The following is a 25,919-nucleotide window of genomic DNA, read 5'->3' as shown; positions in this document are numbered from 1 at the left end:
TGCGGTGGCTCACACCTGTAACCCAGCACTTTGGGACGCTGAGGCAGTTAGGCCAGGAGTTCAAGACCAGCCTGGGCAACATAGTGAAATCTTGTCTCTACAAAAATACAAAAATTGGCCAGGTGTGGTGGCATGCATCTGTATTCCCAGCTACTGGAGAGGCTGAGGTGGGAGGATCGCCTGAGCCCAGGAGGTTGAGGCTGCAGTGAGCCATGATCATGCCACTGTGCCCCAGCATGGAGACCAAAGCGAGACCTTGTCTCAAAAAAATTAAAAAAAAAGAAAGAAGAAGAAAAAAATAAGTAAGAGTTATTATCACTGTTGTCAAGCTCCTGTTTCAGTTGGGAGTCAGAACACCACAAAAGCAAACCACCTGCAAAAGGCCTGACACTTTCTGGCCACCTACCAGGCTTCAGGTTCTTCACCTCGCTTAATTTTTACAACAACCTGTTATGAGGCCTACATGAGGACACTGGGTTCCCAAGCTCGATCCCAGGCCTGACTGCCTCAAACCTCTCCTCTCCTATCACTCTGACCTCTCTTCCCACCAGAATATTTTCACCCACTTTCTGACCAAGTAAAATTTCTTGCTCCTTTCAAATTCCAGCTTAAAATTGAAGCTCTGCCTGTAAATGATCCTTCCCAGCCTTCCTCCCATATGGAGTCTGATCAGTCTGTGTGCCTTAAAACCCTGCTGGATTAGGGAGGAACTGTCCTCTCACATCCTTTCCCATTTTTCTTTTAGGAGAGTATTGGAAAGCTAATAAAGGTTAATAAGGACACAGGTTCTGTACCCAGAACCTGGGTACACCAGTTCCCTGCTGTGTGACCCTAAGCAGATTACTTTTTCTTTCTAAGAGTCAGTGTCCTCATCTGCAAAAACGAGGACAACAGTATAAATGTCAATGATTCAACCTCTATTTGCTATATATTTCTAATCAATTTCTCCTTTATGTCCTCTATTCAAAAGGTTACTTCTGATTACTAATGAGATCATCACAATGCCATCAACAGAGTGACAATTTCCCAGAAGCTTTCCAGCGGATCCCCCAACCCCTCCTCTATTCAATCTACATTTTGCAATGCCAATAAAGTTATCTAAGTGCAACTTAAGACACTCTTCTGCTTGGGAACCTTAATGAATGACTCCCCACCACCCAGAAAATAAGTCCCAGACACCTCAGTAGAATGTGTGAGGCCCTTGAAGGCTCTGGCCTTCCCAGTCACAGCCTCATGTTCTCTGTCTTCAAGTTTCACGAAGCCATGTGCCATGCCCATAAATAATGGAAACTAGGCCCTTTCAACAGTGTCTTGGCTCATCCAGGTCCTGGCTGTAGGAAACTGTTAACTCATCAAGGTACAGCTCCAGTGCCATTCCCTAACCAGAGCTTTCCCAGACTTCTCAGCCTGAATTATGTTTCTTTACCTCTGCTGCCGTCATACTTGATAAAGGGGGCAGAATATGCTATCCCAAAATATGCCCCTTAGGCATAGGATTTTTTTGAGTTAAAGACACTTGAAAACCATCACATGCAAGAAGAGGGCTCCGACCTTCCTTTTTCATCCTGAAAGCAGGAGATAAACTCCAACGTGAAGGATGCCCTCCTTATACCAGGAAGAAAGAAACATTCCTAACAGCAGGGATGGGAAGGCAAGGCTGAGGGAAACCTCCATAAACAAACCTTGCTGAATGAATCCTTATCTTCCTAGTCACTTCTCCACAACTAACTGCCCTAGCCCACGCTCCTTTGTCTGGTCATGTTTTCACAATTTACTTTTTGTCCAACTTCATATACAAGCATTCGGCTCCAACTGCTTCTTTGGATCTTCATTTTCCTGTGGGAACTCCAATGTCAGACATGACACTGATGCTTCAGATTCATCATAATATACGTGAAATCCCATTCCCAGACCATAATATATGTGAAATCCCATTCCCAGTAGTCCCAAGTTACCCTCCAAAGTGATGTGTTTTTATTAATGTGCTAAGTAGGCATGAATTAAATGACTTCTCTGCTGGGCATTAAAATGTAAAAATCTGTATGCTTTCTCCTGTTAACCTGTCTTATGTTCATTTAGTTCTCAGGTCCAGCCAGACATCCTAAGAGGGTGGAAGTGCTACCCCTCCTACAATATCATATACACACACACACAAATATGTGTATTTTTCTTATCACTGTACTGTAGCCACCAAGCTATCTGACTGCCTAAGAGCAGGGGCATTTTGAGAACTGGGACAATGTCTCACACATCTTTGTGTCACCACCAGCTGGGACAGCACCCAGCTCACAGCTGTGTTCCAACAATATCGGCTGAATGAGAAAACCAATTTCAGAATACCTTGATCATAAACTAGAATGTGTAACCTGAGTTACATTTCTATGCATCTCATCAGGTGGGAAAGAAGAAATTCAAATGATGTGATACAGAGAAAGATGACTTACCCTTCATTTTTGGCCCATAACAAGTTAGGGCCTAACACAATCGCAATGTTGCTGGGAGTCATTTTATTCACATCGCTGGTCTGAGCAAGCTTTGCAAGGAACTTGATCAAATATCTAGGGGTCAAAAGAGAAGGGGAGGGTTTCTCCTCTGAAATAGCTGCTAGAATGTTCTCTTCCTGGCCAGGTGCACAATCCCAGGTTGCTCAGGTGCTAACTGCAGAGGGTTCCTAAATCAGAATCTGGCTCAGGTGAAGCATTTTATACATTTCTTGTGTTCTTTGCTTCAGATCATAGACTAATTAGGGCTTAGAAGAAGAAAATAGTTAAGTATAAATCTTAGTGATTTGAACCTCTATTGGCTATATATTTCTAGTCAATTTCTCCTTTATGTCCTATCTATTATACCCCTATTATAAGTTATAATGTGTTAATAGTGAGCTCAATATTTTCAAATACAAAAACAGACACAGTTATACTGCTTAAAGGAAACTGTATTTGAAAATACTTTACGGTGGAATTATAAAAATATCCAATTTATCATATATACATACCTTATGTATAAGTACAGTCGTATAAAGGCAAAAACGTAAGAACAACCCAACTATCAATAGGGAGCTGGTTAAATAAATCACAGTATATCCATACAGTGGAGGACTATGCAACCATCATTACAAAATGTACTGAGAAGGAAAAATCTCCAAGATGTATTAAGCAAATACCTTAAGATGTCAAGCAAAAAAGGTGAGGGGGAGAATGATGTATACAATATACACTACCATTTGGTTTTTTAAAAAGGGGGTGTGAGAGAAAAAATACGTAGGCAAGTATGTACACATGAATGTATTTGCTTATGTCTACATTAACTCTTGCTGAGAGGATATATAAGAAACTGTAAACACTGGATGAATCCCAGGAGAGGAACTGGGTGGCTGGGGTATGGGAACAGGAGAGAGATTTTTCATTGTATACCTTTTGAATTTTGAACCATGGGAATGTGCTCCCTATTCAAAAATCAATTAGTAACAATTACAGAGTAAAATAAACAAAATAAAGAGCCAAACTCTCAACATACTAAGAAGTACTGAGTTCTCACCACATACACTGAATAGAGGAAGAGTATCTGTAATTCCAAGCTGGGTGAGTTAAATTAATCAAAGGGAATATTTAAAAGGGAATATGTAGCTTAGCTTAGTGGGACAGCCCAAGGCAGAATTTAAGGACAAGTAACATTCCAGACATATCACCTGTAAAGTATTCTGACTGGTCACTTAATGTCACTCAAAACCAAACAAGGAAAATTTTCTAGGGAGACTTTCTAGAAAATTTTCTTTGTTTGGTTTTGAGTGACTTTATCCCCTGGGGCCACTGTTTCCTTTTCTCTATACTTGTTCAAAGTTACATATTAAGTCAAAAGGAAAACAGAAGTTACATTACGGAAGTTTTGTCCCATGGTAAATTTTCTTAAAACCATAGTTATTCCACAAAGTAATACATAATCTCCATTCCTTGAAATTTTATTAAGATGATTTATACTTTAAAATAAACTAAGTAGCACATACAAAAGACATTACAGAATGTACAACTATTGATTAATTTTGCCTTTAACATACTGGATGATTTGGACTCCAAACCCAACATACAGTCACTCAAACTTTTCACAAGAAATTTATTGCTAATAGCTGTACTGGGAAAATGATAAGCCAACTTACGTATTAATGTCAGGCATGATACTGATGCTTGAAATTCATCATAATATACATGAAATCCCATTCTCAGTAGCCCCAAGTTACTCTCCAAAGTGATGTGTTTTGTTGTTGTTGTTGTTGTTTTTTAATGTGCCAAGTATGCCTGAATTAAATGACTTCTCTGCTGGGCATTAAACTTATCTTCACTCCAGAGTCATTGTAGCTCAATCATACATACCTAAAGTTAACAAAATTTTGTGGTGGCAACTTCTGACATGTTCTCCACAAGTCTTGAAGTTTTTTATCTTGATCCTGCACACTGAGAACAAAAACTTTTAAGTACAACAATTTATTAAGACACCAATTAGTAATATCTTATTAATATGCTATATTAAAAATGAGGCCTCCATTTTGACAGAGAAAGCACAGTTGGAAAACAGCCCAGGCTATGGAAATAAACAGATTTAGAGTCAAATACCAATTAACTGTTTAACTCTGCGCAGTTGGTTAACCTTCAATCTCTGGATGTGCAAAGCAGGGTAAGTGTTGATACTGCTGAACGATTTTGAGGAGTCTGTGGCAAAACCACCTCCACCAATGCTTGGCACAGAACAGACAAGACACTACTGAAAATTCTGTCTAGAAAAAGTGTGTACTGACGTATGGCTTCACGGAGCCCAAATTCTCCTACCCTCAAGCAGCCCAGCCACAGATCAGGGGGCTGAGCTCCCAGGCACCCAGACCCCTGGGTCTTTCCTTGCTTGCAATACTGCAAACTGGCTGCACACCAAGCAGCCCATTTCTGTTGTGAAGCAACTGTAAGAGCTCTTGCACTCCACAGGCGCAACGTACAAACTTGCAGAGACATAAAAAAGGGGCAGTGAGAAGCCTGTAGAGCATGGCCAACTCTGCGCACTAGGGACCAAGAGTGTTAGAGGGGCCTCTATAACACCACTTTGAACTTGAAATACCCTCCAGAACAGAACCATTCTGGAGAACATGGATAGGGATTAAACATAATTACACTTTAGAGGCCAGTCGATGCGTTACTGGGATGGAAGCCCACCCATATTGACAATTCTCAACTATAGAATCAATACACCAACAGACAGACACCTTCTTTTACAAGTTTATTTCCTTGTAATAAACAAGGAAATCTTTTATTGGGTAGGAGGCTAGCCAATAAAAGAAATCCCACAACTCTCCTCCACCTAACACTGATGTTGGATTCCACTGAATTCTGTCCCATAAACATTAATACTGACAGCAGGCTGGGCCCCAGGCAGGGTTCCAAGGATACGTGATGACTAAGAACTTGTCTCTGAACTTAAAAACCTCACCATCTAACAGGGACAAAGTCTCTCATTCCACAATTACAGAGAAAAGCTCAAATGCGGCCGAGCGTGGTGGCTCATGCCTGTAATCTCAGCAGTTTGGGAGGCCGAGGCAGGCAGATTGCCTGAGGTCAGGAGTTCGAGACCAGTCTGGCCAACATGGTGAAACCTTGTCACTATTAAAAATACAAAAAAATTAGCCAGGCATGGTGGCGTGTGCCTGTAATGCCAGCTACTCGGGAGGCTGATGCAGGGGAATTGCTTGAACCAGGGAGGTGGAGGTTGCAGTGACCCTAGACTGCGCCACTGCACTCCAGCCTGGGTGACAGAGCAGGACTCCAACTCAAAAAAAAAAAAAAAAAAAAAAAAAAGAAAAGAAAAGAAAAGAAAAAAGCTCAAATGCAAAACCTGGCTAAAGACACAAGCGATGGACTCACATCCACTGAAGTGTAACTGATCAGAAATAAGTGGCTCTTATTTGATCATGGCCTGCCTGTAGGGAACAGGGGCAGTGTCCACAGATGGGGAAGAGGACAGAACAGAGGTGAGATTTGTTCCTCTTCCCTTAGTGGTGAGGAGTAGGCACTCTGGAGAGGAGGGGAGTCAGTACCATGAGAAAAAAGACGAGGAGATGGGCTGGCCAGCCAAGCAGAAGCTTCTAGGCTTTTTAAACAAAGCTGTCCTGCTTAAAATCAACTGTTTCTAGATAGACTGAAGCTGACGGTGGAGGGAAAGGGACAAAGTAGAGGAGTATAGCATTTGGGTCTGTCTGGTTTGAATTCTAGCTCTGCCAATTACTTGCTACTCTCCTGGCCCTGTTCCCTCCCAAGCCTCAGTTTCCTTTCTGTAAAATGCAGACCACAACATCATCTGCCTTTTATAACATTAATTAAAGATTACAGGAGGTAATAGCTACAAAGATGAGCACAGTACTTAGCACAAGAAAATGCTCAGTAAATATTAATGTCATCATTATACAGCTGACAACACAAGGTCCACTTATATGCAAGTTTTTTCAATAAACATATAGGAAAATTCCTGGAGATCTCTGACAATCTGAAAAAACTCACAGATGAACTGCCACCCCTGAAACAGCAAAACTAACCCCTTCACTTTCTCTACTTCTTCAACCTACTCGACATGAAGACAAGGATGAAGACCTTTAAGATGATCCACTTCCCTTTAATGAATAGTAAACAGATTGTCTCCTCTTTACAATTTTCTTAATAGTACTTTTTCTCTAGCTTATCTATTGTAAGACTACAGTATATAATACATACAACATAAAAAATATGTGTTAATTGACTAGGTTATCAGTAAGGCTTCCAGTCAACAGTATGCTATTAGTTGTTTTGAGGGAGTTAAAAGCATACTTGAATTTGCAATTATGTAGGGTATCAATGCCCCTAATCCCCATGCTGTTTAAAGGCCAACTGTATTATTGCACAGGTGAGACCGCACACAGCTCAAAAGGCACACTGCCACGGGTCAGTATGACCCCTATCCCCAGTTACAGGGCTTTCTTCAACATAAAGGGGGCTGGAAATTTGCAAATCCATTAATGTGGGTACCACTCTATGTCTTTATCCACATAAATAACACAAATTTAAACCAATGCCTACGTAGTGACTTTCCTACACTAATAATTATAATACTTGATATTTTTATTCTAAACATAAATAAGAGCTGAGACATGCATTAACAAATATGCTATTTTAATCTTATAATCCCTGAGAATAAAATGATTTGCAAATAGTGCACAATATCACATCATTCCCTTTAACATTTACAACTCTGTGTTCTTTAAACTTACCTTGCAACTTGTGTCCATTCTTCATACAGATTAAAAGTCATCAAAGGTTCAGGCAATTCCCGTAAATAGGATTTTAAAGCACCTGAAATCATTAACACTCTCTTTGAGTATGAAAAAGGGGTAAGGCTAGGAATCTTGGGACATACTATTTTGCAAATTGAAATGATCTCAATTACGATCTTCCAAGGTGTATATAACAAATCATAAGTTGGCAAGAGTTGTTAGAGACTAAAATGTCCATAAAACAAATTAAATCTCTTGCAAAAAAAAAGTTTTAAGAGATCAATTACAAATAAAATTAGTTTTAAAGTTATCCCCTTAACAGACATAATTTCTCCAGGTAGACAGGAATTTGGCGGGGGGAAGACTGTGAAAGATGGGAAGAAAATACAAATACGTCTCCTAATATTTGCATTATAAGCTACTCTCTCCTTTAATCATCAAAATAGAAAAACAAAAAAGTAAAGAAGACACGTGTGTACATTACATTGTATATACACTAAGGAATTGTAGCAAGAGGCCACTTCGGTTTTGTCACTTAAACCTATAACTGAAATTGGATTTTAACTGACCATCTGTCTGAGACAGAACCTGCCCACCGCCTTGAGGGTGACTTGATTTGCAGACACTCTTTGGCGCTCACCTGCTACAGCATGGGGGTCTGAATAGAACTCATCCAGGTGAGAAGTAGAACAGTCCAAAGCAGCTTTCAGCTTCTTTAACTTGGAGGCCCCAGCCCCAATTCGGAAAAGGCCCTAAAGATAATGAAAAGCCATCAGCATCAAGTGCAGGTTGGGATACTCAGACTAACTGGCAGTGTGTTCTGATGGGGATTTCCTGACTGCCGCTCACCTCTTGTCTATGAAAGCAGTGTTACTGCCTGCCCTGCAGGGCTGTCAGGAGGAATGACGAGGGCTGAGCATGCACCCAAGCACAGGGACAGGCAGGAAGAAAATTAGTCTAGGCAGGGTTTCTTGACCTCAGCACTACAGACATTTTAGCCTGGATGATTTTTTGTTGGAGGTTGTCCTGTGCCCTGTAGGATGTTTAGCAGCATCCATGTTTCTGTGTCCCCACCCAAATCTCATGTGGAATTATGATCTCCAGTGTTGAAGGCAGGGCCTGGTGGGAGGTGACTGGATCATGGGGGTGGATTTCCCTTTTGCTGTTCTTGTGACAGTGAGTGAGAGCTCACAAGATCTGGTTGTTTGAAAGTGTGTAGCAACTCCCCCTTTGTGCGCATGCTCACTCTTTCCCTCTTGTTCCACCACGTGAACACTGTGCCTGTTTCCCCTTCGCCTTCCGCCATGACTCTAAGTTTCCTGAGGCCTCCCCAGCCACGATTCATGTACAGCCTGTGGAACTGTGAGTCAGTTAAAGCTCTTTTTGTCATAAATTACCCAGGCTGAGGTAGTTCTTTATAGCAACGTGAGAATGGACGAATACACATGGCCTCAACTACTAGATGACAGTAACACCTCCTCTTCTCAGTTGTGATGATCCAAAATACCTCCAGACCTTGACAAATGTCTCCTGGGGAGCAAATCTGGCCCCAGACAAGAAGCACCAACGTAGGCTGTTAGAAGGGGAGTGGCTGGAAGCAAACATAAGGAGGGCTTCCGGGGTGTTCTTTGATGTGAGTGCCGATTCCATGGGTGGGTTTAGTCATGCAAGCGCATCAAGCTGTACACCTATGATATGTATGCTTTTCTGTATGTACGTTCTATTTCAATACAAAACTTTAAAAAGGAAAAAAAAAGCCTTGCATTTTGATTCTGGCTCTGACCTGGTGTAAACTCCCTGTATGCTGACTTCCTTATTTATACAAGAAGAGTAATAAAAACTCCCTTATTTGGTTCATGGGGGGTTTGGGGTAAGAATCCCGTAAACTTAAGTATGTAAATGATCTCCACTCAAAAAAATTACATAATACTATGCAAATGTAAACTAAAGCTCTTTAGCCTATTATTGCGTCATGAAATCTGTCACAAATCACAACCAGAGTTTTAAATGAAACAATCAAACAGGACATAAAGAGGTCAGGGTGTACCACAATCAGGAAAGGTAAACATTGTTTTGTAAAACCTTTGTTTCATTCATAGACAGATAGGTATCATAAGGAACAGGGTTGCAATTTAAAATATGGATCATGGTGACAAAAGCTTGAAAGCCACTGTTTTACACAAAACGGACAATGGCTGTATAACTAAGTGGAGGTGGACGGGGGCTGGCGGGGAGCATGGCGCTCTGGGCAGAACAAGGGGCATGGAGACTTGGTGCACAGGATCACGAAGCTCCCCTCACCTCCTCCTTCATGCCTGTCTCCAGAAGCAGCATGACACAGGCTTCAATGGGCAGCGCAATTTCGCGCCCGCTCCTCTTCAGGTGTTCTTCTAGGGGAGTCCCAAAGGCTGGTTTTTCCGCCCACTTATCTAGAGCAGCAAATTGTTCAGTTAGATACCCAACAAACTCACGGCATTACCAAGCTATTTTCTCCCCAACTACCCAATGGGCTTTTCTAGCCGACTGGTAGCTGAGGCTGTGGGAAGAGGGGATACATCTGTTCTATTTGCTTTTGTTATTTGCCATCTACTGGAGCAGCAAACTATGGACCAGGCTGGGGCGGTTACTTGTGGAACAGAAGCCCGAGCGCACCTAGATGGCACCAACTCAGGCTGCCCAGAAGCTGCAGTGGCGCGCTGCACACCTGCACCACACTTCATTAACACACCAGCGGGTTTAGTGGGCTGCCTTGCACCAAAAGGAAGATTCGCCAGAGCATACTGTTTCGTTGAAAAGAAATTTATTCTAGCCATGCAAAGCCTTCTAGCTAGAGGACAAGAAATAGATTCTTTGCTATGCAAAAATGAAAATAATCTCTGAAATTTCAAACACAAGTTAAGCATCTGTCATACGAGACTGGAGATGGCCAACGTGAACTCTCCACGTTGCAGTTACTCTCCATCAGATGCGACATCTCTGCGGCATGCAGTGCTTCAGAACACCGCATCCCCAAACAGCTCCGAAAAATTCTGCGTGGAAAGAAATGCAGTATCTGCAGCCCTAAAGCAGCTGAAGGCTATGCTGACAGCAGGAAAGCCATATTTTAGATTATCTTCAGGTCATGAGGCAGCTTAGCACAAATAAAATGAAGCAGTAAAATAGAAAGAAGAATTTAGAGAACAGACATATGAATTAGAATAAGAAGTATCTGGTTGAGTTTGGCCTGCCTGTGCAAGCTGCAGAGATCTAGTGCTATCTGAGCAGCTTGCAGAAGCAAAGGAGGGCAAACCAGTTGTGAAAACTGCTCCAGGGAGAAACACTTAAATCTTTCTAACAACAGGAAGGGTTCATGTCCTTCTCTGCACCTTTATTGGCCATTGGTCCCTTAACAGCTCTGCTGTTAGAAAGCTGGGTTGGAAGAAGGCAGTATGTACTCTGGTGTGTCCTCTTACACTCTCTACCATGTTACAGCAGGGGTAGATTTGCATATGGGGAAGGAAGAAAAATAAAATCCCACAAATCCATAGAACCGAGAGCTTGCGGAAAGGTAAAAACGGATGGAAAGAGCGAGAGGTAAAGACTGAAGAAAGGGGTGAGGGAAAGGAAGGTGGGGGACAAAAATGAGGTGCAGGCCACCAGCCACTCTCAGAATTGTGGGGAGCCCTCCTCGTCTCTGGCCCGGCCCCAGCCAGGGGAATTTCCAATAGAAAACACATCTGGGTGTCTGGACCTTCCCAGAGGTCAAATCTTACCTGAAATACTTTGTCCCTTTTATCTAAAGCAATAATTTACAACACAGGCTGAAAATGGCCACGTGAGCCTTCCACTAGGGGATGCCCTGGAATCACCCAGGAGAGTTCTGCAAATGACACCTGCCATTGCCTTCACCACAAGCCCAACCCTGTAATGTTAAGGGGCAGGCATGATTCAAACCTCTGCTAGAACTTTCTAGTAAACACTGGACAGAGTGTACCCCACCCCCAAGCCTGGTATAATGTTGACAGAGAGTGCAAGTGAGAACTACTGACCTAGAAGCAAGTCATAAGGCAAATTCCACCTCAGGGACTGCCCTCTCAAACAACAGACCTACTATGTGTCAGGTACTGCAGGAGGCATGTAAAGTTCACAGAGACTCCCCACCCTCAGGGAGAGGGCAATTGAATTGTGAAGGGAATATAAGACACACGTGTAAATACAGAACAGTCAATAACAAGACAAGACATATTTGCTAAGTCATGGCAGATCGATGGTACAGACAAGAGTTGCAAATGCAATTGTCTAGAGGAGCCGGATAGGTAGCACAGGGGCACGAATCCTGCCGGGAGTGCACGATCTGCCGAAGGAGATAACCACTCCTCCGCACCAAACCAACACTGCCACGTGGGAAAGCAAAGCCAGTGTTGCCAGATGTTCTCAACTTTCAGGAGAAGCCAGAAATCGGGATTGTTACATCAAACCATCTGGTTTTCACATGATGACAACCAACTTTTAACAATTTTTAATGAGATATGGCTGTTTGCGACTTCTGGTGTAGACCATAAATGCTGGCACAATTCAGGAGGCAAAGTGTTTGCTATTGGCTTCAGTTGTCAGAGAAGGCTTCTCAAAGGAAGTGAGGTTGGAGGGGGTCTCATGAGACGGACAGAGATTAAACAGGCTGAAAAATGGGCAAACACATCTTTGTGAGAGGCAATCAGCTGAGAAAAGATCAGGAATTGTGAGTCTGGGAATTTACATCTTATCCCAAGTTCACGTCAAGGCCGTGAGAGCATGAAGCAGAGTGGGCCAGGGGAAGAGAGGATGGCAGAGCCTAGGGCGAAATGGACAGAACCCAGGCACTGGATGGAAGAGAGGAAGGAGAAAAGGGTTCCAAGGTTAAGACCTGAATCACTTGGAGAAAGGTGATATGAGGGAGACAAGAAGGGAGAAAGGGACAGTTGGTGTGGGGAGAGGACTGGTTTGCTTTTTGAGTTTAAGGTGAGTGCTGTTCATCAAAGGGAACCGATGCTTAGGAGGCTGCAAGGATTAAAATGCAGGTAAGAGGCAAAGCTGTCCAAGTAAGGGGATTTCTAGGGAAAAGGGGGCAAGGAAGTGAGGGTGGGAGAGAACAGAGGTGCAAGGACTGGACCTCAGAAAAGGCTGACTTCTGGGGTGGAGACAGAAATAGAGCAATATATAATCCTTCTTGAAGAAAAATTTTTAAAAAGAAATGGAGCAATGCAGAGTCCTCACAATGAAAGAAGACAGTCAAGTGGCGTGAGGAGACAAAAATGAATAGGGAAGAGATGGCCCATGCCAGGTCAGATGCCAGGATCTGACGGGTGGTTGCTGGTCCTTTGAAAACTGCAGTATGCTTTGCTCTTTTTTCCTAAACACCAGAAGGATTGGGGGTAGACACAAGAGTGCAAAGGATTCAGGGGTAGGAAGGTGGTAAGAAAATGCAGGTGGCAGGCTGGAAGGGGTCACTTGAAGTACCCACCAGAAGAAATGAAGGAGAACCAGATTAAACGGGATGCTGTGTTCAGGTCAGGAAGGTACCAGATTACCACCAACTGACCATGAATGTGACACCAGAGTCCACGGAGGTGAGGGGGCTGTGGGGGGAGGTCACACTTTTTTTATATATTAAGGACAAGCTAAGTCTTTCCGAAAACAGAGAAGACAGCAAGGAAAGAAGAGACAGAACTAAGATGAGAGGCAGGTACAAGGACAGGCAGAGGTGGGAGGGGTTGAATTGCAACTCGGTGAAGGGTGACCTCAGCAAGAAGGACAAATCGCACTTCCTCCATGGGCTGTTCCATCCTAACCTCTTTCCTGCCCCATCCCCGCTCTCCATGGCTTCCTGATGTATTTCTCTAGGGAAAATACCCTTGGGAAAAAAACAAAATGACAGTTCTAGTCTAGCCTGGGCAATAGAGTGAGACCTTGTCTCTTTAAAACAAACAAACAAAATGCTAAAAAAATCCAATCTCTCGTTTTTCCTCTTGTTAATCAACTCTTTCAAATCAGACTCTCAGCCACTCAAAGGCTAAAATAATGATTTGTCTACTATTTTGTCCTATGCGGGGCTCAGCCCACAGCAGATATCTCATAAATATATTTTCTTGGTGCTCTGAACTTGCCGAGCAAGAGTCTGTCCCTAGGAGGGTGGGAACATTTTCCAGAGACCCCATTCCTTTGCACTGTGACTCAACACCATCCTCCATGAACTAATAATCTTGATTATTTGGGAAGGCAAGGGCAATGGCTGAGAAAATCAGACACACTGCTCCTGAGAATGCTGAAGATCTGACTATATAGTCAGGCAAGACATAAAATTTTATAATTCCTTAATCCAAAAATTTTCAGGCATAAAGCCAGAACCTGTGAGGATCTCCTGGAACTTAGGGGGAGAAAAAGTCACATTCTTGAAGGTGCTGGTATGTATGCACATCCACAAAGCATCCCCCCACAACACACACAGACACACACACACATACACGCTTGGTCTCAAAATCACAAAGTCATCCCACTCAGCACCTGGCCTGATCCCCTTTCAGCTCAAGACCAATGGTTCTGTAGAGGAGCATAAGCTCCAAATGTCAGGTCTACACCAGAGGTGAAATAGATCCAAAGATGGCCAAGCAATTTCTGATTCAACAGCTTGTGCTCATCTCTGCTGGTAAGCTCTAATGGTAAATCAGAGAGACATAGCATCAAAAGCTTTAGGGAGAAAAAAAAAAAAGCAGCTTTAGATGCCCAACTTAAAATTCAACATAAAGGGAAAGTTCAGTCTGCACCTAACTTGCAGATAAAATCTGCAGTGTGCTTGAATATGATAGGTGAAATATTAATGCTGATAAGAACAAAAGCTTAGTATAAAGACAAAGGAGGAGTCTGAAAGAAGCGACCACGGTCTTAGGATTCAATCACACTTATTATTAAGTGTGACGTGCATGAAGTGGCATCAAGTACTGGCTTCTCTTTTGGAAAGTCCAAAATATTTTCCCTAGAATGGATGCTCTTGGAGTCACATGGCCAGAATTAAGTCCTGTGGAACAAATAACTGATGTGGAAAAGGATCATTCAATGCTGGACTTTTTCAAGCCTACAGAAGATGGGAAAACACACAGGTACTCCCCAAAGAGGCCAGCTTTCTCTTCAACTGAAGGTTTCAGAAGAACTACAAATGTTCCATTAGTGTGTTAATTTGGGTTTGGAAGAAATTAGAGAATGCAGCAAGGAAGATGAAATTATGCCGGGAAACAGTACCCTCCTAGGCAGAGAAGCTTTATCCCAAGGACGTGCATGCAGAGGAGTCAGGGTGAAGAAGAACTCAGGCAGAGGTGGCAGAGGCAAGAAGGAAGCATCAGCCGCACGCGGGTTACATTACCTTGATGGGCTCGCATTTCGGGGAGGGTCTTTTCTAAGACTGCTAATGCTTTTCTATGGTAATCTGCTTGGGCTTCTAATAACTGAGAACAGACCCACATTCAAAAACAAAAGTAACGTTAGCATCGGATGGACACACACACAATGGCTGAGCAAAACTAAAAATGAAATCTTTTGCAAAACAGCTAAAATGACTCCATTTTAACAATGTTTTAACATTTTCTCAAAGGAAGGTGCTTACCGTAACAAAGAATTTGCCGTACTCCCCTTCTTTGGCCATAAAGTTGTACATGTCTGCTGCAAGTTGATCCTGGGTAAATGGAAGAGAAGAGGTTATTGAAGAAAAAAGAAGTGAAACAAAATGGCATCTGAGAACAATCTCTGTGAGCTCTTAGATGAAAAAGTGATGGAAAGTGCCACAGAGTAAATGTCCATCAACTGCCTGGTACAACCACACAGAAAGAATAAGGAAGCTTCTTACATGACTGACAAAGAAAGATCTCCAAGATATATTTTAACACATCTGTTTAAGAAGCAAAGTACAGAGCATTACTTATGGTGTCTTAACATTTGGGTTAAAAAAGGGGTGGAATGGCCAGGCACGATGGCTCACGCCTGTAATCCTAGCACTTTGGGAGGCTGAGGTGGGCAGACTACCTGAGGTTAGGAGTTCGAGACCAGCCTGGCCAACATGGTGAAACCCCGTCTCTACTAAAAATACAAAAATTAGCCAGGTATGGTGGCGGGCACCTGTAGTCCCAGCTACTTGGGAGGCTGAGGCAGGAGAATGGTGTGAACCCAGGAGGCAGAGCTTGCAGTGAGCCGAGATTGCGCCACTGTACTCCAGCCTGGCAACAGTGCAAGACTCTGTCTCCAAAAAAAAAAAAAAAAAGGCGGGGGGTGGGTGGAAGGGTATGTCATATTTTTATTTTGTTTTTATTTATATTTTTGAGACAGAGTCTCACTCTGTCACCCAGGCTGAAGTGCAGTGGCACAATCTTGGCTCACTGAAACCTCCACCTCCTGGGTTCAAGGAATTCTCCTGTCTCAGCCACCCTAGTAGCTGGGATTACAGGCATGCGCCACCACACTTTTTGTATTTTTGGTAGAGACAAGGTTTCGCCACGTTGGCCAGGCTGGTCTCAAACTCCTGGCCTCAAGTGATCTGCCCACTCCAGCCTCCCAAAGTGCTAGGATTACAGGCATGAGCCACCACACTCAGCAATGTCATATTGTTATTGTCACCTATGTATAAAAATATGTCTTGACAAAAAAACAAGAAATTAGTAGCAGTTATCACCTATTGGGATCAATGGAAATTAGGCAGGAGGAGGATAATGGTAGAAGAAAGACTTCACAGTATACTGTTTTACACTTTTTCATATCTTACCTAATGTAAATGGATTACATATATAAAAATTAAATAATTTTGTGAAGAGTGACAAGCTGAGTGTGGTGGCTCGCACCTACAATCCCAGCACTTTGGGAGGCTGAGGTGGGAGGATTGCTTGGAGCCAGGAATTTGAGAACAGCCTGGACAACAGAGTGAGACCTAGTCTCTAAGTAAAAAAAAAAAATTTTTTTTTTTTTTTTTTTTTTTTTTTTGAGATGGAGTCTTGCTTGCTCTGTAGCCCAGGCTGGAGTCCAGTGGCGCAATCTTGGCTCACCGCAACCTCCATCTCCAGGGTTCAAGCGATTCTCCTGCCTCAGCCTCCTGAGTAGCTGGGACTACAGGCGCATGCCACCATGCTCAGCTAATATCTTTCTATTTTTTAGGAGAGATGGAGTTTCATCATGTTGGTCAGTCTGGTTTTGAACTCCTGACCTCAAGTGATCCTCCCACCTCAGCCTCACAAAGTGCTAGGATTACAGATGTAAGCCACTGCACCCGGCCAAAAAAAATTTGTAAGTGACAGATTAGGCAATTAGGTACATATTTCCAATCTTCAAATATAAATATACATAGGAATTATAGATATATGTATGAAAATTTATATGCCAGAAAATATACATGTAGAGATAGTTTTTTTTTTTTTTTAATGTAATGACTTCTGTTTTTGGCATCAAGGTACACAAATTAATGTGAAGGGCCTCCCATTTATGACAAAAACTTGGAAATGCTAGTTAGAAGTAATGAACATCCTTTTATAATAACTGGGAAAGCAATAAAGTAAATTCCTTGATTCCCCTCAACCCCACCATACACACACACACAAAGAGAGAAAGAAGAAAAAGAAGCAAAAAGAAAGAAAAAATCGGAATGCTAAGCATCAATGGAAGCTGGGGATGACCTGGGGCAGATTTGTGCCAGTCTTGGTGACCAAGGTGTCTGAAGCCTTGGGGCCTGGTAAGGAGAAACAAGTACACATATATCATGCATAAAGATAAGATTCCTGAAGAACTGTACTCTCAATGAAAGAATAGATTAGAACAAATGCACTTAGCATCACATGGAAATCATGGGGAAGTATGTCTGTTTTGGAATGGGCTTTAGGTCTGAGAAACATTGGCCAGGAGATTTCACAAACATAGGCCTGCTTTCAGGAGGGTTTAAAGTTTAAATTTACTGACATGTGGTCCCAGAAACCCCAAACTGATTTAAGTTTAATTAAAAATGGACCTGGCCTGGTAATACTCTCTGGGAAGTCTCATTTCCAATCCCTGATAGTCCCACAGATAAAGCCCCTCTTAAAATGAGTTCACAATAATTACGAAACACATGAGGAAATAATCCACCATAAGCAGACTCCTACCACTCTCACAGAGAATTTCAGAAAACAGAATTAACAGAGATTATTAAATAAGTATATTTAAAATGATTTAAAAGAAACACTAGAAAAGAATAATACAGTATCAAAAAGGGCAGATTTGAATAATTAGAACTTCAGAAATGGAAAATATAGTCAATGAAATTAAAAACTCAACATTATTTGAGTAGCAGATCAAACACAGCTAAAGAGAGAATCAGTGAAACAGAAGATAGATCTGAGGAAATCATCCACAAGGCAAGCATAAAGAGAGGAGGCAGAAAATATTTTCATTAAGTTTTTACCATTTGAAATACTGACAAGTGTGGAAGTTGAGAGAAGAGACATCAGACCACGATGACTTCCTAAACCTCTACCCAAATTTGTGTGCAATAAGTAGGCAATAGCCAAGATCTAGGTTAGACCAGATATTAAGAAGACTGCTGGGTAAATGACACTGACAAAGCTACAACTCTTCAGACCACAAATAAGCCAATGTGACATTATTTTAGTAGAAGCATTTACCTGCATATCATCTTTTAAACATAAAAACTTTTTAAAACAAAGGTAAAACTTTGTGAGTTTAGTTTTAATTTCTATCCACTATATTATTTTTACATTTTTCTTATATTTCTACCCACTATATTATTTTAAACAAGTCATTTAATTGCAGTTAACTGATCAAGGTTTGCTATTTTGAAAAGCAAAGTATGTCATGACCTAAATGAACTAAAATATAACAGTCTTAATATCAGCAGGAAATAAAAAAACAATTTTTTTAAAACAACAAAAAATAAGAGCAGGAAAAGTCTAAGTCAATCCAGACTTAGACTCTAGATTGTCTAGAGACTCCCCAAAGACCCTATTCCTTTACAATTTCAAATAATTCCACCTCAAATAACATTCAGAATGAACATCTATCTACACAGGTGGATGCAGAGAGAATAAGATCACTTGACCATCTAATTAATCTGTAATTTATGAGATAAAAAGCTCTATTTCTCCCAAATTACAAACCAATTGTTCAAGCAACATTTTAAAAGTAATCCTTATCTTCTCCGAGGACATATGAGCCATTTACTGTATATTAAATCTTACATTATAGCATTCATTCCAGAAAACCTATACTATTTCACTGATCTATTTTAATGCTTCTTATACAGTTTTACTTTTTTCTTACTTTTGTATTTCTTATGCATTTTTAATTGCTGTAACTTTATTTTATGTTTTGCTATGGTTTTCTTTCCTTTTTTCTGACTTCATCTTTAAGTAAGCTTAGACATCTTGTCAAGTTTTTAAAAATATCCCATTTGAGGCCGGGCACGGTGGCTCACGCCTGTAATCCCAGCACTTTGGGAGGCCGAAGCGGGCGGATCACCTGAGGTCGGGAGTTTGAGACTAGCCTAACCAACATGGAGAAACCCTGTCTCTACTAAAAACACAAAAAAATTAGCCAGGCGTGGTGGCACATGCCTGTAATCCCAGCTACTCCAGAGGCTGAGGAAGGAGAATTGCTTGAAGCCGGGAGGCGGAGGTTGCAGTGAGCCGAGATCACGCCATTGCACTCCAGCTTGGGCAACAAGAGCGAAACTCCGTCTCAAAAAACAAAACAAAAAAAACACAAAAATATCCTATTTGAAATTTAAAATGTTTTATTCTGATCATAAAATAATACAGTCTTAAGAGAATAAGAAAGAAAAAATTAAATCTACCTTTAAAATCATTCAAAATATTCTGATAGAAATTATTTAAAACATTAAATAACTTGCATTTGAACTTTCATCCCTCATTTGCAAAAACCGAAAAGATACATTTATCAAGGAATTCTCATACCTTGCATTGTTCTACTTTATTTCCAGCTTCATCCATCTCTTCCTTTAGAGTATCTATTTTTGATGGAAGCCCCTGAAAGTTGGTTCCTGAGGATTTGTGAGCTTGGTTCCACCTGCAAAACAAAGGGGTCGCCAGCAACTGAGAACCAGCTATGTATACTCAACAGCTGGAGGCAGGACCTACTGGAGATAGATCCTTCCTCAAAACTGATTCTACCTGGAAGGGGTATAACTGCCCACGATGCCAACTTCTCTTGAGCTTATCCTCTAAGAACGGAAGCAGGCAAAAGGAGACTTTAGCTTCCCACCATGACAGGACTCTCACAGTGCTGGGAGTAGTGGTCTGCTTTGAGCATGACCAACCACATCTTATCTCACACAAACTCCACTACTGGAGAGAAATCCATGGAACCCCTTTCTTGTGGTGGCCAGTCATGGAATCCTTGCCACTGGAGGAGAGCAAGGTGCTCTCCTTGCTCTCTTGCTTTGAGCTGAAATGTTCCCTGTGCCACTGGGAATCAGCTCCTGCTTTTAAGAACTCCTTGTGGCTCTTTCTACTACCACACTACCATCTGTGACCTGGGATTACTTTCAGCAAGTAAAAGCCAGAACTTCAATAGTGTAGCTACGAGGCCAGGTGCGGTGGATCACACCTGTAATCCCAACTCTTTGGGAGGCTAAGGTGGGAGGATCACTTGAGCTAGCAGTTTGAGACCAGCCTGGACAACACAGCAAGACTCCATGTCTACAAACAACAATAACAATAATAATGTAGGTATCAATCAATAGCTACGAAAGCACTACAAAGAAAAAAAAAGAAACTACAGTAATAATAGGAGATGAGTGGGAAATAATCATAGAAAACAAAACTTGTTTTGATTTTCAAATGTGCTTTGACCTTCTGTTTGAAAATGGGTATGTCTGGTGTTGTGGAAAGCTCTATCACTTAAAATGTAAACATAGATGTTATAAAATGCAGCAACAAAGCCCATGTTGGCCGGGTGCAGTGGCTCATGCCTGTAATCCCAACACTTTGGGAAGCCGAGGTGGGCGGATCATGAGGTCAGGATATCGAGACCATCTCGGCTAACACGGTGAAACCCCATCTCTACTAAAAATACAAAACATTAGTTGGGCGTGGTGGCGGGCGCCTGTAGTCCCAGCTACTTAGGAGGCTGAGGCAGGAGAATGGCGTGAACCCGGGAGGCAGAGCTTGCAGTGAGCCGAGACCGAGATCGCACCACCACACTCCAGCCTGGGGACAGAGTGAGACTCCATCTCAAAAAAAAACAAAAACAAACAAACAAAAAAAACAGTTAGCTACTTGCTAAACTTTCCAGACTGCTGCAGTGCCCCAAAATGCTATGTTCTGCCCACTTCGTGTTCCTGATGTGACACACTCCTCCACCAAAAGGCTCAGTAAGTCCGCCAAGCTAAACTGGAGATGCTATATTGTGAAAGGAGCATAGATTTCAGAGTCTGACATGTCCAAGTTTGGAGCTCAGCTTTATCTTAACTAGTTATGTGACCTAGTTAGTGACTTAGCCTCTATGCATCTCAGTTGCCTCATCTACAAAACTATCACAAACACTGTCTGCCTTATGGAATTGTCATAAGGAGGAAAGGCGAGAAAAATACGTGTGCGTGTGCACACGCATATGATGTCTGGCATATAATAGATTCCTACTTAAGTATTACCATTTTTTTTCTCCAGGGAAAAGCAAGAGGAATGAGAAAAAGTGGAAATATTCAATTGTTTCAGCTTCTCCAACACCTCCTGTGATTAAGTGAACAAGACCATGAATGCAAGATCAAGAATCAGTATTAAAATCACCTATGGGATACATGCACTCAAGATGCAAAACTCCTGTCAGATAAACATCTATAATACTGCTCCACCAACTCTAGTGAGGGAGCATTTGCTGCCTTGTTTAATTAATCATTAGAATATTTTTCCTTCTCTTGAGCAAAGATGTATCGCAGGGTGGCCTGCACTCCCAGCTACACAGGATTCCAATCACACGTACAGGCCAGATGTGATGACTCACACCTGTAATCCCAACACTGTGGGAGGTCAAGAAGAGATATTTACTTGCAGCCAGGAGTTTGAGACCAGCCTGGGCAACATACCGAGACCTCGTCTCTACTAAAAATAAAAAGCTGGGGCTGGGTGCAGTGATTCACGCCTGTAATCCCAGCATTTTGGGAGGCCAAGGCAGGCAGATCACCTGAGATTAGGAGTTTGAGACCAGCCTGGCCAACATGGTGAAACCCCATCTCTACTAAAAATACAAAAATTAGCCAGGTGTGGTGGCGCATGCCTGTAATCCCAACTACTAAGGAGGCTGAGACAGGAGTATCACTTGAACCCAGCATCTTGGTTGCAGTGAGCCAAGATTGTGCCACTGTACTCCAGCCTGGTTGACAGAGAGAGACTCCATCTTAAAAAATATATATATATAGTAGCTGGGTGTGGTGGTGTGCAGCTACTCGAGAGGCTGAGGCAGGAGGATCCCTTGAGCCCAGGAGTTTGAGGTTGCAGTGAGCTATGATCACACCGCTGCACTCCAGCCCAGGTGACAGGGAACATCACATGTACACATGACCAGGAGACTGTGGACTTTGCTGTCAGAATCCTAACACTGCAATGTATGCTCTTGAAGGCACAAAGCAAGTCATATAGATAATATATGCAGGTCCCTCCCTTATCTGTAAAACAAGTCTCCTCTCAAAAGTAGGGAATGTTACACTAACTTCTACCCTATTCCCTCCAAGTCACATGGAAAGGCCTATGCATTTAGAATCTAGCACAAAGTCTGGTGCACACTGAGCACCTAATTGATATCAGTTGAAAACACAGATGAATAAATGAATAGGGATTGCTGGGAGAATCAAATGGGCTGACATAAAATGAAAGTAGCTCGATCCCTGGCATGTGGCAAGAGGTAAGTTACTTGATAATTGCACTAGCAGAGTCTTCACCATGTGTGAATTCCTAAATATACCTTTTCTCATCTCAACATTTCTTAAATCAGGACTCATCTTCACAACTGATTTGTACACATTGCAAATAAAGTTTTATTGGAACACAGCCATGCTCATTCATGTATGCATTGCCTATAGCTGCCTTTATGCTACAATAGCAGAGTTAAGCAGTTACAACAGTGAGCAACTGGGTTGCAGTACCAGAAAGATTTACCATCCAGCCCTTTACAGAAGAGGTTTGTCAACCCTTGTGATAAAGCAGGAAACAGGACTGAGGCTGGTGGTGCCTGTTTCCCTATTCCCAACTGTCACATGCCTGAGAAGGAAGCCATATAAGTCACTGATAGAAACTCCACTGAGGGCCAGGTACCACGCCTCATGGCTGTAATCCCAGTGCTTTGTGAGGCCAAAGTAGGAGGATCACTTGAGGCCAGAAGTTCAAGACCAGCCTGGGCAACACAGCCAGACACCATCTCCACGCTGTGGCATGTGCCTGTAGTCCCAGCTACCTGGGATGCCGAGGCAGGAGGATCACTTGAGCCTGGGAGTCTGAGACTGCAGTAAGCTATGACCGCACCAGCCTGGTGTAGCAGAGCAAGACCTTGACTCAAAAAAAAAAAAAAAAAAGAAAAGAAAAGAAAAAAAAACCAAAAAACTCCATTGAGGACAGAGCAGAGGCAGCAGTCCTGCCCTGAATCCTGACAGACTTCTCCCCTGACATCAGTCCCCACATCAGCAGTGCTGATTTGGCTACATAGGTTTACATGAGTTCCTGCCATGTGAGTGCCTCCTTCCTTGGTACTGAAGGTATTACAAGTACACAGGGTTTGTGACACAGCAGGACCCTCATGAGCTGTTAGGGCCACAGATGTGTTTATTCCTCCACTCTGAGTTGTGCTCTCAGAACTGCCACCATCCCCTCTTCTGTTAAATATACTCACTTCATTTTCCTTAGATTATTTCCTTTTACTGCTGGCTCACTAAAAACAGGATGTTCTAACAACATCTCCATTGCCACGCTTGGGAGAACAAGGCCTATAGGAGGTGCTGGCAGGCTGGCACCCAGTCTGGGGGTCAAATGCACGAATTGGTGAGCACTTCCATTGCGTCCACTGTCAGTGGTCTTCCTCTCCCCCGTGGTGGGAATGGGACACAATGCTGCATGGCTGGCTCAAGCTGTCTGTTACCTGGCTCTGACTGAATCCCAGTCTAACACCAATCTTGCAAGCTGCTTCCTCTGTTTCTGGATGTTGGGAATCTCCACCTAAAAATAAGAACATACCAAATGGGATGCACTTCAGGGCTTTTAGGTTAACCATTTTAAAGTATTTACAAACGTTTTTTCTCTAAGGCAAAGGGTTTTGTACCTTGAATTGACTCCCCTTATTTCCAAAAAGAAGTGTATGTTAAAGTCAGCAACTACTGTTAAAATTTTAACACTCACTGTCTAGCCCACACCACTCTCGGCTCTTCCGTGCTGCACGGTGAAGCACCCACCTCGGCTATGCCATACAGAGGGTCCACGATCTCCTTCTCAACAAAGACTTCGTGCTGGGAGAGCTCGAGAGCCAGCTGATTCTCAGCATCTCCACACGTCTCCAGCATCTTCCTTTAAAAACAAGACCCCCCAACAACGAGCACGTGCTCATTAAATCAGGCACTGGATTATCGTGTGGATCAGTGCTGCTTGCCATACAACAGGAACGCATTAGGGTGCTACCTAATGAGCCTTGAAAATATTATAAATGTAGGGTGCTGCCTAAAACATAAGTCCACAGATTTGTGCTTTAAAATAAAAATGACTGTCTCAGGGATGTACTTTGTGTGTGTGGGTGGCAGACGGATGTGTGAACAGTGAGATAACAAATTACTCAAGAATTAGATTCTCAAGTCAGGTGAAAGCCAAGTGTTCACAAAATACTCTGAAAATCTTTTAAATTAGACATTAAGTTCATTCCATGTTATCCTTATGTCTGCGAGTCCAGCCTCGGCCAGGCTCCCTTTCTGCTATGCAGATGAGCTAGCTGGCTAACACTTAAGGGCCCTGTTACATAAATATCATGTTTCCTTTTAGTTTGCTTGCGAACATGCAGCTGATATCATACAAAGTACACGTGCAGTGATGTAACTCCACAGTCTCTATCCCTCCCTCCTCCCTCTCTCCTTTCCTTCCCCTCCACCCCTGCAAGCTCTCTATGGGGTTCTTCTGACACCAGAAATGCATGTTGCCTGGTGTGAGGTGGCCATGGTGTCGTAGTCAGGAACATCCTCTCTGGTGCCAAGCTGCCCAAGTCTGAATACAGGCTTTGCTCTTCTCCCACTGTGCGGTCTCAGGCAATTTCCCTGCCCTCTCTGTCAGTATCCTCGTCTGTAAAATGGGAGTGATGTTGTGTGTTAACATGGTTCTAAGTGCTGATATGACCTATCTCCTAGGTTGTTTTAAGGATTAAATGAGCTATTACTTGGAAAACACTTATAACCATGCTAGCACACAGTATCACTCTGGTGTGATGAGGATGGCCATAGAATGTGGGAGCACAAACAGGAAAAACTTCCAGGCTGGAAGGGAAGGAGGATGCCGGCAGGTGGGCACAGGCTACCCTCCTCCCAGGGCCCCCAAACAGGGAAGCAGACAGGAGAAAGGAATGGTGACGAATGGGAGGAAACTGTTCTCCAAAGGACAGCGAGAGAACTGTAGACACTGAGAAATGGACTGAAACGTCTGAAGGCCTCGTCCTGCGGGGAAGCAAGGCCCATGTCACAGCCAGAAAGAGCAGACAGGGCTAGAGAACACCAGCCTCGCTGCAGGAGCAGACAGAAGGGTATACCTTCCCTCCTACAATAAAAACTGCTTTGTTCTTACTTATATAAATTATTTAAACATGCCAATTATAAAAAAAAAAGATCCAAGTAATTCAGAAAATATACTCTTTTTAATAACTACCATGGATGTTTTGGTGACCGCCTGTAAAGGATGTGACTCTAAGAACTGAAAGGGTCTGGTCAGAGTTTCTAAATCTGAGCCAACACCTAGAACACAGAAGGGACCACGTTCTTTCTGTCCAAGATTAGGGGAATAGGCATTGACCCTATCAGTTGCTTTTTTGTTTATGGCCCTTTCTGCCATCCAGCTCCAGCCTGACACCTTCTAAAAGAAAGATTTTCCAGCAACCTGGTGGCCTTGACCCCACTTTCTCCCAAGGAGTCTGAGCCGGTCTCCTAGCAGATGAGCCATGCCATCAACGCTCACAGTTCCTCTCACAGGTCCTACATACACCACCCCGCCCAGCCACTTCCACCAACCTACATGGTACTTGGCACTCTGAAGGCAGCAACTCTTACCCCAGGAGAGAGTCTTCTAGCTGAGTCGATGCTTCTTGCATATTTTGAGCGAGAGCTGTCAGAGGCAGTTTTTTCTGGAAGATAGAAGACAGTGTGTGTTTTTTCTCATTATTATTTGATACCCATTCTCAATGATCTTTTTCAGATCATCATTCATTAATTTCTCCCTCCAGGCAAATTACACAGGTAGGAGACAGCCTGTCTGGGTTCAGGTTCTGGTCTCACAGATATTAGTTGCATGATGATCTCTGTTTCAGTTTGGGGCTATCTGTTGACTAAAGAAAATATATCAAGTACCTAACACATTGTAAGTATTCAGTAAATGTTAGCTGCTATTATTATTATTACTGTTGTTGTTGTTCT

At 42.7% G+C, this 25,919-nt stretch overlaps 1 protein-coding gene across 6 annotated transcripts in view; it reads right to left on the bottom strand.

Moving 5' to 3' along the window:
- Window positions 1-25,919, bottom strand: part of ARHGAP17 (Rho GTPase activating protein 17) — a 98,443-nt gene that overhangs the window by 27,570 nt on the left and 44,954 nt on the right. For 5 of the 6 annotated variants that reach the window (XM_030799494.1, XM_003261651.4, XM_003261652.4 and 2 more), the window contains exons 4-14: window positions 25,557-25,630; window positions 23,712-23,823; window positions 23,402-23,478; window positions 19,231-19,342; window positions 14,892-14,960; window positions 14,652-14,733; window positions 9,581-9,708; window positions 7,920-8,031; window positions 7,277-7,358; window positions 4,368-4,448; window positions 2,445-2,558 (exon numbers count right to left, since the gene is read on the bottom strand). In XM_030799494.1, coding sequence (XP_030655354.1) covers window positions 2,445-2,558; window positions 4,368-4,448; window positions 7,277-7,358; window positions 7,920-8,031; window positions 9,581-9,708; window positions 14,652-14,733; window positions 14,892-14,960; window positions 19,231-19,342; window positions 23,402-23,478; window positions 23,712-23,823; window positions 25,557-25,630 — 1,043 coding nt within the window. The remainder of the gene's footprint in view (window positions 1-2,444; window positions 2,559-4,367; window positions 4,449-7,276; window positions 7,359-7,919; window positions 8,032-9,580; window positions 9,709-14,651; window positions 14,734-14,891; window positions 14,961-19,230; window positions 19,343-23,401; window positions 23,479-23,711; window positions 23,824-25,556; window positions 25,631-25,919) is intronic. The other variant, XM_030799508.1, reaches the window with a different exon arrangement.

Source organism: Nomascus leucogenys, chromosome 2 (genome assembly GCF_006542625.1).
Source record: "Nomascus leucogenys isolate Asia chromosome 2, Asia_NLE_v1, whole genome shotgun sequence".
Classification (NCBI taxonomy): domain Eukaryota; kingdom Metazoa; phylum Chordata; class Mammalia; order Primates; family Hylobatidae; genus Nomascus; species Nomascus leucogenys.
This window is presented reverse-complemented; position numbering and strand designations above follow the sequence as displayed.